General features: G+C 42.6%; 1 protein-coding gene across 5 annotated transcripts in view; it reads right to left on the reverse strand.

Moving 5' to 3' along the window:
* The window catches only part of MAP3K12 (mitogen-activated protein kinase kinase kinase 12), a 226,305-nt gene that overhangs the window by 59,113 nt on the left and 148,070 nt on the right, over positions 1–19,122 (reverse strand). For all 5 annotated transcript variants that reach the window (XR_012270379.1, XM_073662959.1, XM_073662962.1 and 2 more), the window contains exons 4-5: positions 17,659–17,850; positions 16,129–16,287 (exon numbers count right to left, since the gene is read on the reverse strand). Coding sequence is in view for 4 of the 5 variants with exons in the window: in XM_073662959.1 (XP_073519060.1) it covers positions 16,129–16,287; positions 17,659–17,850 (351 nt within the window). In the remaining variant the exon portion in view is untranslated. The remainder of the gene's footprint in view (positions 1–16,128; positions 16,288–17,658; positions 17,851–19,122) is intronic.

Genomic DNA, 19,122 nt, shown 5'->3' on the forward strand with positions numbered 1-19,122 from the left:
CCAGTGACTGCAATGGCTGCCAAAAATTTGGACGCAACCCAATACCCCTTTGAAGAGACATAGAGGAGGGTCTCAGTAAAAAAATGTTCCCATTATAAAGGAGCGGGTCTCCTATAGTGGTAATGCCCATGCTGTGACTGCAAGGGCTGCCAAAATTTGGGAAAAACCCCACTAAGAATTTAAAGACATATAGAGCAGGGCCACAGTAACGACAAATTCCCATTAGAAAGGAGAGAGTCTGCCATACAGTTATAGGGTATGCAGTGAGTACAACGGCTGACCAATTTTAGGAAAAACCCCACTAAGAATTTAAAGACACATAGAGCAGGGCCACAGTAACAACAAATTCCCATTAGAAAGGAGAGAGTCTGCTATACAGTTATAAGGTATGCAGTGAGTCCAAAGGCTGACCAAATTTAGGAAAAACCCCACTAAGAATTTAAAGACACAAAGAGCAGGGCCACAGTAACGACATATTCCCATTAGAAAGGAGAGAGTCTGCTTTACAGTTACAGGGTATGCAGTGAGTCCAACGGCTGACCAATTTTAGGAAAAACCCCACTAAGAATTTAAAGACACACAGAGCAGGGCCACAGTAACAAGTACGACATGTTCTCATTAGAAAGGAGAGGGTCTGCTATACAGTTATAGGGTATGCAGTGAGTCCAACGGCTGAACAATTTTAGGAAAAGCCCCACTAAGAATTTAAAGACACATAGAGCAGGGCCACAGTAACGACAAATTCCCATTAGAAAGGAGAGAGTCTGCTATACAGTTATAAGGTATGCAGTGAGTCCAACGGCTGACCAATTTTAGGAAAAACCCCACTAAGAATATAAAGACACATAGAGCAGGGCCACAGTAACGACAAATTCCCATTAGAAAGGAGAGGGTCTCCCATAGTGTTGGCCTATGCAGTGAATGCAAGGGCTGCCAAAAATTTGGAGGCACTTCAATGCCCCTTGGAAGAGACGTGGAGGAGAGCCTCATAAAAAAATGTTCCCATTAGAAAGGAGCGGGCCTCCAATATTTATAATGCCCATGCACTAAGTATATGGGCTGACAAACATTTACCCCTGAGCGGTATACATGAACATACTGTATTAATTTTTTTTTTTATGGGCATCATAAACACCCTTTAAAAAAATTATGTGGGTGTTGCATCACAGACCACGGTCACCCTGGTGATATGGTGGTGGAGGATGAGGAGAAGGAGGAGGACAAGAGCAAATAGCCAAAATCAGGAAGCGTATACCCATGTCTGGGTGTGAAAAGGTGCATGGGAATACACCTCCCAAGAAAAGACACTGGATTTGAGTTTATGTTACGCTGCTATCATTCGGTGGTGTTGAGAAGTCTGGCCCAATCCAGCCCTTGTTCATTTTTATAAGAGTCAGCCTGTCAGCATTTTCAGTTGACAGGCGGATGCATTTATCAGTTATAATTCCACCAGCGGCACTAAAAACCCGCTCTGATAAAACGCTGGCGGTAGGGCAGCCCAGGACCTCCAAGGCATAGAGAGCCAGTTCATTCCACCTATCCAGCTTGGATACCCAATAATTATAAGGCACAGAGGAATCACGGAGGACATTGGTACGGTCAGCAAGGTACTCCCTCAGCATCTTCCAAAACTTTGCACTCCTTGTGAGAGTACCCCGCGCCTAAGGGCCTTTGCGATGGGAGGGTCTGAGAAAACTCTCCCAGAACTTTGACAGTGTTCCCCTGCCTCTGCTGGATTGGAGTTGTGTCTCTCTCGCCTGTACTCCTTGGTTGTCCAACGAAGTGTGCCCTCTGCTGCCAGCGTTTTCAGATGGGAATTTTTTTAATAGTTACGCAACAAGGGCCTTCTGGTACAGCCCCATTTTTGTAGACCTGTCAGCCTCAGGAATAAAAGATATAAAGTTCTCCTTGTAGCGTGGGTCTAGAAGTGTCACCAACCAGTAATGACTGTCATCCAAAATTTTGAGAATGCGAGGGTCATGGGAAAGGCAGGGTAACAAAAACTCAGCCATGCATGCCAGACTACTAACAGGCAAGACGTCTGTGTCCTCACCAAGAGGATGACTGACCATGCTCTCCTCCTCCTCCTCCTCTCTGTCCTCTGGCCATCCATGTTGAACAGACAGTATGACAGCTGTGCAGGTAGTACCGTCTATAGTGCATGAAACTAGTTCTTGTCCTTCCTCCTCCTCTTCCTCATTGTCACCCAATCCACGTTGGGATGAGATGAGGCTTGGCTGTGTGTAATCACCCTGTATGGTTCCTTGCTCCATCTGATCGCGCTTCTCCTGCAATGCATCCTCTTTGATTGTGAGCAGAGAGCGTTTCAGAAGACAGAGAAGCGGGATGGTGACGCTAATTATGGCATCATCACCGCTCACCATCTTCGTGGAGTCCTCAAAGTTTTGGAAGATGGTACATATGTCTGACATCCATGTCCACTCCTGAGGTCTTATGTGTGGAGTCTGAACTGAATACCGACGGCCTTGTTGATGCTGGTACTCAACAACTGCCCTCTTCTGCTCACAAATCCTTCCCAACATCTGCAGTATAGAGTTCCAACGTGTGGGGACATCACACACCAGTCTGTGAGCCGGAAGCTGCAAACGCTGCTGAAACACGGCAAGGGCAGCAGAAGCTGTAGCTGACTTTCTAAAATGGGCACACAGGCGGCAGATCCGGCAATTACGGGTAGGATTTGAGAAACTGCTGAACCACGAGGTTAAGCACATGGGCCAGGCATAGTACGTGTGTGAGCTCGCCTCGCCTCAGAGCCGCCACCAGGTTCCGGCCATTGTCACACACGACCATGCCTGGCTGTAGGTTCAGCGGTGTGAGCCACAGATCTGCCTGCTCTTTCAGAGCTGTCCACAACTCTTCAGCATTGTGCAGTTTGTCACCTAAGCATATTAGCTTCAGCACAGCCTGTTGCCGCTTGGCCGAGGCAAGGCTGCAGTGCTTCCAGCTTGTGATTGATGTGCTCATTTTGGAGATGGAGGCTGAAGAGGAGAAGGAGGCTGAGGAGGATGAGGTGCAGGAGCTGTAGACCTTGGGAGCAACCCTGATTGACCTAGGGCCCGCAATCCTTGGCGTCGGGAGGACGTGTTCCATCCCAAGGTCCGACTGGGTCCCGGCTTCCACTATGTTAACCCAGTGTGCCGTCAGTGAGATGTACCGTCCCTGCCCACAAGCACTTTTCCACGTGTCTGTGGTTAGGTGGACTTTCCCGGTAACTGCGTTGTTGAGTGCACGGCTAATGTTTTGGGACACGTGCTTGTGTAATGTGGGGACGGCACACCGAGAGATATAGTGGCGGCTGGGGACCGAGTACCGAGGGACGGCCGCCGCCATCAGGTTGCGGAATGCTTCCGTCTCCACGAGCCTAAAAAGCAACATTTCGAGCGCAAGCAGTCGTGAAATGTGAGAATTTAGTAGTTTGGCCTGTGGGACGTTGGCTGCATATTTGCGTTGCGTTCCAAGGACTGCGCTGGGACAAGGACATGCTTCCTGATGCTGCTACTTGAGAGTGCGCAACGATAGGTGCAGGGCAGGAGGCATCTTCGCATGCACCATGGACAGGGGATTGGCTTGCATGCACAACAGCGGAAGAAGCAATGGTGCCACCTGCAGACACTGTTCCTGGACCCTGGGGTTCGGCCCACAAAGTCAGGTGCTTTGCTGCCATGTGCTTGATCATGCTGGTGGTGGTCAGGCTGGTCGTTTTGCCACCCCTGCTGATGCTGGCCTGGTAGGTGGTGCAAATGGCCTTTTTGGGGTTATCGGCAGAGTCTTTAAAAAACAACCAGACTCGGGAAGACCTAACAGTTGTACTGGCAACTTCATTCGTGTTGGTGTTACGGGGAATGGTTGCCTGCCCTTTGTCTGCGGCCACCACCCTGTTTCTTCCTGCTTGTTGGGGTGCTCTGCCTCCCTCCCCCTGTGTGCTGCTGTCCTCGCTCTGCATGTCCTCCTGCCAGGTTGGTCAGTTACAATATCATCCACCACCTCGTCTTCCACTTCCACACCCTGGTACTCCTTCTGACTTTCTGGCAATTGTGTCTCATCATCGTCCACCTCTTGTGACACTTTCCCACCGTCGCCTTCGTGTGACCGTGGCTGCTCAAATATTTGGGCATCACTACACGCGATCTCCTCTTGCCCCGCTTCAAGTGGACCGGGTGAGACGCCCGAATCTATAAATGGAAAAGTGAACAGCTCTTCAGAGTGTCCAAGTGTGGGATCAGTTGTCGCTGGGCACTCGGCATGGTGGGAGGAAGGAGGATAAGGGTGAGGAATATGCGGTCCAGACTCAAGGCTACTGAGACTTGACCGTGTGGAAGACAGGGTGGTGGTGGTGGCTAAGTGACTGGAAGCATTATCCACTATCCAACCAACAACCTTTTGATACTGCTCTGGGTTCAATAGTGGTGTGCTGCGGTCCCCTAGAAATTGGGACAGGAAGGTCAGGCGAGAAGATGTGGGTGTTTGTTGTGGCACAATTTCAGCTTGCCCACGGCCTTGTCCTCGGCCTCTGCATGCACCATTACCATCACGTCCAGTTCCCCGTCCCTTGCCATGTGCCTTGCTCATTTTAAATGGAGGACAGTATCTTCCACGCTCACTACAAATGACTGAGTTTAGAGCGAACTTATATGTGATCCGTGTGATGGAGAAAACAGAGTTTTAAATACCTGGCCCGTAGGTAAGTAGTTTGAACAGCAAACTGATGTGAATTGCTTCACTGACACACTAAAGGACATTTTTAATGGAGGCCAGAAATGGCAATATTTTCTGGCAACGTATATGTGATCTGTTTGATGGAGAAAACAGAGTTTTAAATAGCTGGATTTTTAGCGCTGTAATATCGAAAGGACCTGGCTGTATTCTGCAGTGCCAACAAGCAAATGGCGCAGAAAAACGGTGTTCTCTGGATTGCTCTTTAAGCAAATAATGAGGATTAAGATCCAAAGAAAAGTATTCCTGGCCCCTGAGACCTGGGCCTTTGTATAGAAATATCTAACAGCAGCAGAAGGCAGAATTGGAATGGAGCCTCTTGTGCTATATGCACTGCAGTCTGCTATATACACCGCCTGCCTATATACCCTGCCTGCCTGCCTATATACACTGCCTGCCTGATATCTCTGCAGATGGATTAGTTAGTCCTCAAAAGGACTGTTTGTTAAGATGGATATGTGTAAGGCTGTGTGCCCACGATGCGTTTTTTAAGCGTTTCCGGAGCGGCAAAAATGCTGCAGAAACGCTTAAAAAACACATGGTAGAAGGCCTGCCATGTTCCGCAATGACAATCCGCATTAGCTGTGCACATGCTGCGGAAATTTCCGCTGCGGGTTATCATTGCGGAAAAAAACGCAGCACTACCAATTATTTTGTGGAAGCGCTGCGTTTTCGCCGCTATTGACTTTCATTGGAACGCTTGGATTCCGCATCACTGCATATGTACATGCAGAATCCAAGCATTTCAATGTGCGGATGGTACCCGGGTGTGGAGGAAAGGAGACTCTCCTCCGGACCCGGGTAGCATAGAACCTGTAAAAAAAATAAATAAATAAAAAATAAACATCATATTTACCTTCTGATGGCCCCCACTGCGCTTGTCCTCCCTTGCCGTCAGATCGCGGTGGACTGAAAGACCTGCGCTGATGTCATAGTCATGTGACGGCAGGTCCTTCAGTGCAGTGTACCGCGAGCTGCCGGCAAGGGAGGACGGAGCGAAGCAAGACTGCGGGGGCCATCGGAAGGTAAGTATAGATTTATTTTTTAATTTTTAAACATTCTTTAAGGTCACACTATATAAATCCATGCCGGTTGCATGGATTTATATAGTGTGACCAAGTTGACAACACTTTCCAAGTGATGCTAAAATCGCTTGGAAAGCGCTTGTCAACCCGCATGCGGAAATGCATGTGAAGAACGCTTCACATCCGCATGTCCCTGGCAGGAAAAACACATGTGCAATCCACATGCGTTTTTTCTGCCAGGGAGATGCAGAAACGCTCAGGAAAAAATCCTGAGCATTTCTGCATCGTGGGCACATAGCCTAATGTACGGTTTTTCTCACTACACTACCTAATACACAAGCAAATCACTCTCTAGCTCAGCAGCACCTCTCCCTACACTGTCTGATCTGGAGTGACTGTGACGAGCATGGCGGTGCCAGGTCTGATATAGACCTGATGACGCTATGCGGCCAGCCAATCACTGTAATGCCACAACCAACATGGCTACGGCATTACAGTGAGTGGCAGGCAATCCCTGCATGTTGATTGATGCTCTAAAGAGCGCCAAACATGCACGGAGAGGACCCGAGCACCCGCCGAGCAACCCCGGAAATACTTGGCGAGCGCCGAGCATCTCGAGCAGTGAGATGCTCGGGCGAGCACTGAGCAGTAGCGAACATGCTCGCTCATCACTATACTCGAACAGCACGAGTTGTTTTCATGGACCCATTCACTTCAATAGGTGACTTTGTTCGGCAACATAAATCAAAGTAGGACATTATTTAGGGGAATTTTTCAGACAACCAAAAATAATAAAAGAAGTGTTAAAAGGCACATTAATTATAATAGGGTCAGTGAGCTATCTGTACAATAAAATAAACATGGCACAGAAAGCAAAAAAAAATGCTGAAAGAGTTCTCTAAGGCTGGGATTACACAGGCATTTTCTTGATACAGATTTTTGGCCCAAAAGCCAGAAATGCATTTAAAAGGAATAGAAAACATAAAGGAAAGGTTGATACTTCTTCTTCCTGCTGGATTGATGTTTTTGCTTTGTGTTAAAAATCAAAAAACTTTCATGTGTGATTCCTGCCATTACTGTGAATGTCAGATGACGTGCCCATTGTCTCCATAGTTTCCAGTCCCGTCCCTCACTATGACTCATTTTGTAAACCCGATGAAAGAAATCTATTCTTTGTGCACAGGAATAATCCCAAATCAAAGCCATTAGTGATTAATTTTCTGTAGGTTTATTTACAGCTCTTAATAAAATGACTCATCTCGGTCTTGATTAGACGGAGCCGGCAGGAGATGAGGTCCCATCTGCAACATGTCCTCGGGAAGATTATTTAGTGCAGATGAGAGCGAAATGTGTGCGTGCAAGTATGTGCGCCTGTGTGCCAGCAACGTGGGCTCTAATGTGATGCTGGCCTGTTAGGAGGGGTCAGGCATAATGACAGATGGACACTAATCCCACACCCATCTTATGGCTCATCTCCATAGTAACACCGCCAGCCCCTCTGTGCCAATGATAATACCCCCTCCCCCCAAACTTCTCCACCATACACAGATTAACTGGTACTGGAGAGATGAAACAAAGACATGGAAGGGATGTCTGACAAGAAAATGTGGGATCAAAAGTTAGGGGAAATGAAGTGGCCTGTACTGGAGAGGGGGTGCATGGTGTCCAGCACAATACCATACATATACAATTCTTATGGTAAAAATTAATAGATAGATGGTATCGAAATGTTGTTTTGTACAATCACAAAAAAACAAATATTAATTCCATTGCTAAGGTCACGTTTCCACGTAGCGTAATCGCTGCCTTTTTTACGCGCTTTTATTCGTGCTGCGCTTAACAGTTTAAGAAAGTAGATGTAATTTCATGAAAACTCACGCCCACTGTGCGCTTAAAGACGCTGATCAACTGGGTATTTTTGGTGCATTTTTCTCTATAGGCTTCAATAATAAACCTAAAAAGCGCACATAAAAAATTGAGCTGAATTAAAGCACCACTCCAGCACTGAGATTAAAAATATGCTGGAGTGGTGCTTTAATTCAGCTCAATTTTTTATGTGCGCTTTTTAGGTTTATTATTGAAGCCTATAGAGAAAAATGCCACTAATGTAAATTCCCTGACTCTAGTATTATACATTCAACTTCAGAGTCTTCAACTCTTCCTGGCGTCGCTCCGGTCCCGCACCGCCATCTTGTGACCACAGCTCCTGACTGACCGGAAGTCAGAGGTAACAATCACAGCTCTCTATGTAAGTCTATGGGATCCTCGTTCTGGCTCTCATAGACTTACATTGAGTTGTGACTTCGGTCTCACCCAGCAGTGGATGTAACTGCTTCAAGGAAACGTTGTCTGAACAGAGTCTGAGGCTCATGTACACAACTCTATATAGTATGAAGTCATCATACATCTACATATGTCTATGCCACCCTTTTGTATGTTTGTATACCTTTATTTTCATATGGAGGCATACAGGGCTTCCTTCTTCAGTTCAACTCTGTATGGGTCTGACAAAAAAGACATCATAGCATGTTTTCTTAGATGACAGATATAGAGACGCTTCTCACAAAATTAGAATATCATCAAAAAGTTACGTAATTTATTTCAGTTCTTCAATACAAAATGTGAAGCTCATATATTATATAGAGTCATTACAGACAGAGTGATCCATTTCAAGTGTTTATTTCTGTTAATGTTGATGATTATGACTTACAGCCAATGAAAACACAAAAGTCATTATCTCAGTAAATTAGAATACTTTATAACACCAACTTGAAAAATGATTTTAAAATCTGAAACTTTGGCCTACTGAAATGTTTGTTCAGTAAATGCACTCAGTACTTGGTCAGGGCTCCTTTTGCATCAATTACTGCATCAATGCGGCGTGGCATGGAGGCGATCAGCCTGTGGCACTGCTGAGGTGTTATGGAAGCCCAGGTTGCTTTGATAGTAGCCTTCAGCTCGTCTGCATTGTTGGGTCTGGTGTCTCTCATCTTCCTCTTGACAATACAAGGTCAGGCGAATTTGCTGGCCAATCAAGCACAGTGATACTGTTGTTTGAAAACCAGGTATTGGTACTTTTGGCAGTGTGGACAGGTGCCAAATCCTGCTGGAGAATGAAATCTCCATCTCCAAAAAGCTTGTCGGCAGAGGGAAGCATGAAGTGCTCTAAAATTTCCTGGTAGACGGCTGCGCTGACTTTGGTCTTGATAAAACACAGTGGACCTACACCAGCAGATGACATGGCTCCCCAAACCATCACTGATTGTGGAAACTTCACACTAGACCTCAAGCAGCTTGGATTGTGGCCTCTCCACTCTTCCTCCAGACTCTGGGACCTTGATTTCCAAATGAAATGCAAAATTTACTTTCATCTGAAAACAACACCTTGGACCACTGAGAAACAGTCTTTTTACTCCTTGGCCCAGGTAAGACGCTTCTGGCGTTGTCTATTGGTCATGAGTGGCTTGACACAAGGAATGCGACACTTGTAGCCCATGTCCTGGATATGTCTGTGTGGTGGCTCTTGAAGAAATAACTACAGCAGCAGTCCACTCCTTGTGAATCTACCCCAAATTTTTGAATCGCCTTTTCTTAACAATCCTTTCAAGGCTGCGGTTATCCCGGTTGCTTGTGCACCTTTTTCTACCAGTTTTTCCTTCCAACTCAACTATCCATTAATATGCTTGGATACAGCACTCTGTGAACAACCAGCTTCTTTAGCAATGACCTTTTGTGGCTTACCCTCTTGTGGATTGTGTCAATGACTGCCTTCTGGACATCTGTCAAGTCAGCAGTCTTCCCCATGATTGTGGAGCCTACTGAAACAGACTAAGGGACCTTTTTAAATGCATAGGAAGCCTTTGCAGGTGTTTTTTGTTAATTATTCTAATTTACTGAGATAATGACTTTTGTGTTTTTATTGGCGGTAAGCCATAATCATCAACATTAACAGAAATAAACACTGTGCTTGTAATGACTCTATATTATATATGAGTTTCACTTTTTGTATTGAAGAACTGAAATAAATTAACATTTTGATGATATTCTAATTTTGTGAGAAATGCCTATATTCATTGCTTCTAGGGGAGAATATGGAGGTTTCATACCACAGCGTTTCACCTAGTCCACAGCTGCAGTGACTATGTGCCTCTGTATAGACTCCATGCACACGGCTCTTTTGTTTTCATGTAAAATTCCCTACTATTGCCATGCCAATATCCTGGCAACCTTCACAGAGAAAATACAAAGCACTTACAAGGTCTGAGAGATGTGAAAAATGGAAAGTGGAATTTGTACATATCATAGGTGACAGCTTTGAGAACAAAAATTCATCTGGCAGAACACATGGGTGCAGGCTGGTGCGTTTATCACCCTTCAAAAAAAATCTAAGTAGAAGCGCAGATAACATAAAACAATATACTTGATGCATTACTTTATCTTATATTACAGTATATAATAGCATACAGACAACCATTATAACATTGCTTTACTGGTTCTAGCACTGGTTACAGGCTAGAGGAGCATCCATAATTCTGGTAGCTACCAGAACAGTTGCAGAGGCACTCATGCCTTGGTTGCGTTTTTATCTGGTGCCATTAGATTGCTATGAGCCCATCAGCGTAGCATGTTCTACCTCATATTACAGAAGTATTCTCATTAGAGTTGAGCTGAAAGATTTGTACTGCCCTGGTACTACGTCCAGGCCGGTCCTCCATGGCCTGACCAGGGCAGTTTTCACTTCTGTGGCCAGCATCCCCTTTTTGGCCCCCTGTGGTCCTCATGCGTTTACTAGGCCTTGCAACATCATGATGCAACACATTACCTGATGTCGCGTGAGACCTAATGACATCATGACGTAGCAGGGCCTAGTAAACACAAGAGGTGCCCAGGATACCAAGCAGACGACACCAGGCGCAAAACTGAAGACTACCTTGTCAGGTTGCCACAGAGGGTAAGCCTGGACACCGGACCAAGGCAGGTCAAATCTTTTTGCTCAACATACAATGCCTAAAGGTAGCGTAGGACCACTGTGATTCCCAGTTATTTGCACGTGATTTTGCCATATACCTAAACTCTAACATATTCCATGGGGCGAGGCTTAAGTGTGAGCACTATAGTGGATAGGATAATATGGCAGTAGGACAGTATTACGGTTAAGGTGCTTGGTGAGCAGTTGGCTATGCCTGCACTCGACAATGAATCCATTCTTCATTAATTAATAAGCCATTTAGGTCAGTCCAAAATGGAAAAAAATACAGAAAAATGTTTTTAAAAAATAACAAATTGCCCTTATTGCATGCACTTCTGTATCCTCGCTCTTGTTCCACCACATTTATCGGAAAAAAAATGACTAATATAATTAAGTGGAAACACCTAGTCTTGGGCTCTCCAGACCCTCTGCCTGGGCAACCAGCCAGATGTCTGAAATGTTATTTTTCCCCAAGGAGAGGATTTCCAAGACTGCTGCCTGTAAAGAAACTGCTGGCGTATGGTGCAGTAAGGCTTTCAGTGATCAGGAAACACTGCATGAAATGTCATTATACTAAGAGGGTTACACAATCGCACCCCTGTCGAAACATACAGTAATTGTTTATTGAATCCCACACTATGTCATCTAGTCTACACACACGAGTAATCCCTACACGGCGACACCCAGATGTGACACACTAATAGTTTTAAATATATGGTGACATTTTTTAAGACACTAAAAAGTGACTTAACTTGGACTCCTCAGCAACCCAAATCCCACAACATAAAAGTAAAGAATAGGTTGAACCAAGAAGATATATGGAATACTTATGAGTTCAGTCATACTATGGAAGCTATTACATACAGTACATATTGCTGAATGATGCAAGATGCTGGGTCATAAGGAATCAATTTGTATGTCACCTTTATTGGTTTCAAGAACTCTCTTTGAAGAACATGTGTTGTGCTGTGGTATGTGAGGAATTACAGCTTTTCCTTAAACCCATTCCTCCTGAAAGCATTACGGGCCTTAGAATTTTTCAGTATTTTTTTTGCATCTACCATTGTACCAGCAATAACTATTTAACTTTGTAATTTTTTAGGTTTTTGAAGGCAATTTTTGCATATTTTTTACAAATATATTGGTTTTGTTTTTAAGAAATATTGAACTTTTATTGTATAAAAATTGGAGAAATGACGTTTCTTTCACTTTTAGTCGTTTTTTTTTATTTGGTAGAATAAAAAAAATAATATTAAGGCTACGTTCCAACGATGAGCTTTTGGTGAATTTTTGATGTTGCAGAATTTCTGCACCTATTATTTAAATTAGGTTACGTGCATTTTTTCATTATGTTTTTGTGGGCGTTTTTTTAACACGAGCTTTTATCGCGTTTTTGACACGGCAGCTTTTGTCTCTGTTTGGTGTGTCATGCTTTACATAAAGCTGCTTTTTTTTATACTTCCTGGCTTTTCGCTTTGACAAAACTTCATTGCTATACCTAGTTACGGATTACATGCGCTTCTGCCACGAAAACGAATTAAAAACGCATGGGCCTTTTTTTGCTGCGGATTTTCCGCATCTAATGTAAGTCTAGGAGGAAAATCCGCATAGAAGACTCAGCGTACCCACAAGAGATAATGACATGCTGTGAATTTGAAAAACGCACCACAGGTCAGTTTACACAGCGTTAAAAAGAAGGGGCAGGAGATTTCTATAAATCCCATCCACTTTGCTAGAACTGTAAGACGCTGCGTTTTTGACTCACCAAAAGCTCATTGTGGGAAAACAGCCTAAAATAGTATTTTTTCCTGCTGCAATTATTATGATATATGACATCCTCTAGTTAATGTCAGAGGGAAGGAATTTTTTTTATGATTGTTGGTTGTTTATTTTTATTAAAATTTGTTAGAATTTTTTTTATATTTTCCTTTTTGGTCAGAAAAGATCTTTGGTAATTTTTTTTTTTCACTTTTTAAATTACTTTTTAACTTATTTTAATCTTTTTAAAACCACAACCATACTTAACAATACCCAGTAAATTAGATGATAGACTGAATCCTTGCCAAATGTTTGTGTACAAAGAAAAAGAATGGAAACTTCAGGTGTGTTATACGAGTTACATATCATGATACATGTTGCATGATTGATAAGTATTTGCATCATTTTTCATTACTGTCTCACTACGTACCTGACATGTTGTTGCATACATTACTGTATCTAATTTGCATACACCTATGGGTAGTTTCCATTGATTCTAGAACTAGAGAATTTCCATGTAAGGGTTTGTGCACATGTTAAGTATTTGTTGCAGACATTTCTGCACCAAAATCATATCTCCTGGCAGCATAAAATATGCACGTTTTTTACGCTGTTTTTTTACTATGATTTTTTTACTTGCATCGGAATAGATGAAAAACGCTGCAAAAATGCTGAAAGAATTGACTGCTTCAAATCTGCAAGGAAAAAATAAGCAATGTGTGCATGAGATTTCAGGAATCTCATTCACTTTGGTGGTGCTAGGAAATATTTCAGTTTTTGTATCAAAACTGCGAGGAAAAAACAAGATAAAAAAGCAGAAAATATTTAACGTGTGCATATACCCTAAGGCTATGTTCATACGTTGCGTTTTTGCTGCATTTTTTGGCAGCGTTTTTTTATGCAAATTAAAAGCTGCTTTTTAAAATGCTAGCACAAGCTATGAAATTTCAGAAATCTTGTTGTTTTTTTACTGACTGAATTGGCAAACTGCAGCGTCTTTTTAAATCTGCAGCATGTCAATTCTTTCAGCATTTTTGCATCGTTTTTTTCACCCAGAGAAAGTAATGAGAAAGAGCAGAAATGGAACTGCTTTTTTGCAATGTTTTTCGTGAATTTAACAAATTTTATTAAACGGGTTGTCCGGTTTTAAGCTACTCTGTGTGACTGCAGACTTGTAAACCCTCACATCCCGCGCACTGCCGGCGCCAGGAGAGGCGGTCATATGACAAGTACAGTACAGACCAAAAGTTTGGATACACCTTCTCATTTAAAGATTTTTCTGTATTTTCATGACTATGAAAATTGTACATTCACACTCTGAAGGCATCAAAACTATGAATTAACACATGTGGAATTATATACTTAACAAAAAAGTGTGAAAAAACTGAAAATATGTCTTATATTCTAGGTTCTTCAAAGTAGCCACCTTTTGCTTTGATGACTGTTTTGCACACTCTTGGCATTCTCTTGATGAGCTTCAAGAGGTAGTCACCGAAAATGGTTTTCCCTACACAGGTGTGCCCTGTCAGGTTTAATAAGTGGGATTTCTTGCCTTATAAATGGGGTTGGGACCATCAGTTGTGTTGTGCAGAAGTCTGGTGGATACACAGCTGATAGTCCTACTGAATAGACTGTTAGAATTTGTATTATGGCAAGAAAAAAGCAGCTAAGTAAAGAAAAACGAGTGGCCATCATTACTTTAAGAAATGAAGGTCAGTCAGTGCGAAAAATTGGGAAAACTTTGAAAGTGTCCCCAAGTGCAGTTGAAAAAACCATCAAGCGCTACAAAGAAACTGGCTCACATGAGGACCGCCCCAGGAAAAGAAGACCAAGAGTCACCTCTGCTTCTGAGGATAAGTTTATCTGAGTCACCAGCCTCAGAAATCGCAGGTTAACAGCAGCTCAGATTAGAGACCAGGTCAATGCCACACAGAGTTCTAGCAGCAGACACATCTCTTCAATAACTGTTAAGAGGAGACTTTGTGCAGCAGGCCTTCATGGTAAAATAGCTGCTAGGAAACCACTGCTAAGGACAGGCAACAAGCAGAAGAGACTTGTTTGGGCTAAAGAACACAAGGAATGGACATTAGACCAGTGGAAATCTGTGCTTTGGTCTGATGAGTCCAAATTTGAGATTTTTGGTTTCAATCACCGTGTCTTTGTGCGACGCAGAAAAGGTGAACGGATGGACTCTACATGCCTGGTTCCCACCGTGAAGCATGAAGGAGCAGGGGTGATGGTGTGGGGGTGCTTTGCTGGTGACACTGTTGGGGATTTATTCAAAATTGAAGGCATACTGAACCAGCATGTCTACCACAGCATCTTGCAGCGGCATGCTATTCCATCCGGTTTGTGTTTCGTTGGACCATCATTTATTTTTCAACAGGACAATGACCCCAAACACACCTCCAGGCTGTGTAAGGGCTATTTGACCAAGAAGGAGAGTGATGGGGGGCTACGCCAGATGACCTGGCCTCCACAGTCACCAGACCTGAACCCAATCGAGATGGTTTGGGATGAGCTGGACCGCAGAGTGAAGGCAAAAGGGCCGACAAGTGCTAAGCATCTCTGGGAACTTCTTCAAGATTGTTGGAAGACCATTTCCGGTGACTACCTCTTGAAGCTCATCAAGAGAATGCCAAGAGTGTGCAAAGCAGTCATCAAAGCAAAAGATGGCTACTTTGAAGAACCTAGAATATAAGACATATTTTCAGTTGTTTCACACTTTTTTGTTAATGTGTTAATTCATAGTTTTCATGCCTTCAGTGTGAATGTACAATTTTCAAAGTCATGAAAATACAGAAAAATCTTTAAATGAGAAGGTGTGTCCAAACTTTTGGTCTGTACTGTACGAGAAATGCATACTCCCTGTTATATTTTTGTAATAAGGAGCTGTGCTACACTTGTAACTTAAAGCTCTTGAGCACCAACTGTGTATCCATCTTTGACATAAAGTGGTGTCTTCTTGTCTCCAAGGTGCCTTTGGATTCCTTTTTATACCAGGGCCCTGTTGGGACTGTTACTCTATCAACCCCCCCACCTATGCCCCTACATACTCAGCCTTAAACTACACAGAGAAAACCAGACCATGTAATGAAACAGATGAGGCAAGGCAAACTATGCCAGAGGATTGAAGAAAAGGCAAAGGATGACCTAATGGTCAAAATTAGAACGTTAAGACAAGCTGGGCACAAAGTGCTACAATCCTAAAATGAACCGGCTTTCCCTGGCTAGTAAAGGAATTAAGCAGGACTAGAGATTACTGGTAATCCCAAACATCTGGCCACATAATATGAGATCAACAGACAAAACAAGGAATGAGTCACAGCATCTGCTCCAGTAGCCCAATGACCGAGGGGCAATCAATAGTGCAGACGATGCAGATCGTGTAAATCGTAAAAACAGGATTATATTATTTGCTATGTAGCGCTCAGTTGTGACCTACAGTTATGTCTATCATACTGGGGTTCCTTGTTGTCCTACCATCCAGATATGGCTTAGGGCAGGGTATAATATAAGAGTATACTGCTGTATTGGGTATATTTCAGCCGGCCGAGGTAATAGAATATTCAAGACAATCTGCAATCGGTAGTAATAACACAATGACAACAGGACATTAATCATAATACGTTCTTCACTTACCAGATGTCCACCTTTTCAGACACAGGCTCATTTCGTATGACCTCTGGCGCCATCCAGGCTACTGTGCCCGCAAAGGACATTTTAGTGCTTTTGTCACTCAACTCTTTGGATGTACCAAAGTCTGATATTTTCACCAAGTCGTCATATGTGATCAGCATGCTGCGTATAATGGAAGAAAACATGTGAGCTGTAAAAGCTAATGTAATATCTGTATCAAGGGTAGAATATCATATTCACCCTCCATACACACAGATAAAGAGAATATAAGATTGACTACACATATTACCAATTCACCAATGCATACGAAATACTATTACATAACAATATACAGTATGTCCATGGCCTCTAATGCTCTTTCTTATAGCAAATAGCGTCATAAAATACTTTGATGGCTTTGCATGAGAAGAAAATATTGCTGCTTTTGTTCCAGAAAAAATGCCAATCTTGTACCATGGACTGTGACTGGCATTAAAGATCAACCTTGTATAAGGCCACAATACCATACATAATACATGAACAATATTGGTGCTTTGTTTTAGAAGAAAGAATCATAGAATCATATAATGTAGAGTTGGAAGGGACCTCCCGGGTCATCGTGTCCAACCCCCTGCTCAATGCAGGACTCACTAAACCATCTCAGACACATGTCTGTCCAGAAGCCATGTTCTCCTAATCTCAATCAACCCCTTTATATGTAATATAAGATAGTTTGTAGATACAGCTCACCCCATCCAATATATGTGTATTGTTCAGACTGGTTTCCTGGGCAATCCACTCCACTATACACGGATAAAGCTTGTGAGGTATCAAGCTTTGTTCAAAGTTGACGCCTTCATTAAAATAGTAGCATGGGAGGAAAAATATATATCCTGACGCGTTTCGAGTCTAGTTGATTCTTAATAGTATAAATAGTAGACTCGAAACGCATCAGATACTATTTTTTATGCCCATGCTACTATTTTAATGACATCACAATAAAGTATTTTTGCTTTTAATTCGCTTTGCTGGCTTGAAAAACCACTTTTCATCCTGTAAATGTAGTTTGTACTGACGACTGGAAACTATTGTCCAGATATACTGTATGTTCGTATTAAAATACGTTAGTGATGATTTTACTATCTTTAAATTGTAATATTCTACTATGTCTTTTAATTTGGCAAAATATGTTATATCTTAAATACTTTACTAGTGCAAAAAAAGAGGTAGGGAAATTGCCTTTTTTTTTTTGTTAGATATTACCAATCATATTTCATTAGCCAGTTGAAAAATTGAAGCAGAAGACTGGTTCTTTGCCATGAGTGACTCCTTCAATTGTCCTTTGCTCCAGTCCATTGAAATATTAAAGCAGTGATCTGATTGTTTGCCATAGGTGACTCCTTCACTTGTCATTTGCTTCAGTCCATTGAAATATTAAAGGAGAGATCTGATTGTTTGCCATAGGTGACTCCTCCACCTGTTTTTTGCTCCAGCTTGGAAATATTCTTCCAATATATTTTATAAATAATGACATACATTATGGAAGATACTTACTTTGGAGATTTAAGATCTCGATGGATAATTTTGTGGAGATGCAGATAGTTCATCCCTCCAGCGATACCCATGGACCAGTCCACTAACAAAGAAGGAGTGACTTTCCTTCCGGCACGCAGAACTTCATACAACTGCCCTTGGGCGCAGAACTCCATCAGGATACAATAACATGGAGCCTGTGTACAGACACCCCTACAAGAGAGGCATGTGAGAAAAATGTCATTAAGTCCTCATGGAACAGCTAGCAGTAGTGCATTATAAAACAATAATGCAATAAATATCTTCATAGCGAATTTACAATAGGACGTTCTCTGTTATGGTAGTTCTTGAGTTGAACGTAAAGTGATAATGAATATGAATAGTGTGTAATTACTATATTTGCACTTTATGGCTATGATTCAGTAATCTCTACTATGAACCATTGATCATCATCTCTGATCTGACCCACTAATTACAGGATTCTCACAAATTGTACTCCTTTCTATATGTATTCTTATTAAATGGGCCATGAAAGCATTACTTGGCAAGTGCTGTTGCATTTATTGTTCACAATGCTTCAATCCCAATTTGATTTTTTCAAACTTCCATAAACTATCAGACCAGCCTCATTTAACAGTAAAACATATTTGGTCGTGTGCAGTCCATTATATCAACTGGTAGGATATTTGCTTCAATCATGCCTTGTTGGGTAAAGAATTTAAACACATAAAATGAATAAGGAGACTTTTTTTTTTGTACCATCCCTAAATATTGCTTATCATCTGCTAGTAAAATCTAGCTATCCTCAACACTTCAAAACTGAGACATAATGGCAGTAAAGGTGTAGTCAAGTACTAATGTAAATAAACGTAACTAGCGTGCTTCTCATCATTATTGGCATCATTATTCAGAAATAAATGGAAATGTACCAAAGTTATATCCTCAGGATTTTTTAATTTGTGGTCCAAAGTAAAACAACAATAAAACATTGTTTTTCTACTTTGAAGTTGCAATTTCAAAGAAGAAACAGAATAAACAGCATGTGCAGCAATAAAGGCACCCCTAAATAATTGTCACACACAGTGTGGGAAAGACTAAGTGCAACACGAAGGGATTTAGGGGAGGATAGCCCAAATGCTAGGGAAAGGGGGAGTGGAGGACCCTAGGCAGATCCAATATCACCCTACCTGTCCTACCGTCCCTATATAGGTTCTGCACCTATCGCCAAACAGGAAACCTAATCCCTGTATATCCCTAGAGTTGGGCCTTAGATAGAGAGGGGGGGGGTGAGCACTGGTCAGTCCCCACTATAAACTAGAGACAACAAGGGAGACAAACAAAGGGGGGAAAACTAAGCTTGAGTAGACACCAGGGAGATACCTCCAAACGCCCTCCAAGGGCACAAGAGAGGAAACTAGCCGACTGCTATTGCTCCAAGCCTTCACAAGGGAAAATGACAATATCATCGGCAACTACCTGAAGCAG

This window comes from Phyllobates terribilis, unplaced genomic scaffold (assembly GCF_046119375.1).
Source record: "Phyllobates terribilis strain yellow unplaced genomic scaffold, ASM4611937v1 Scaffold_2__4_contigs__length_985480577, whole genome shotgun sequence".
Taxonomy (NCBI): domain Eukaryota; kingdom Metazoa; phylum Chordata; class Amphibia; order Anura; family Dendrobatidae; genus Phyllobates; species Phyllobates terribilis.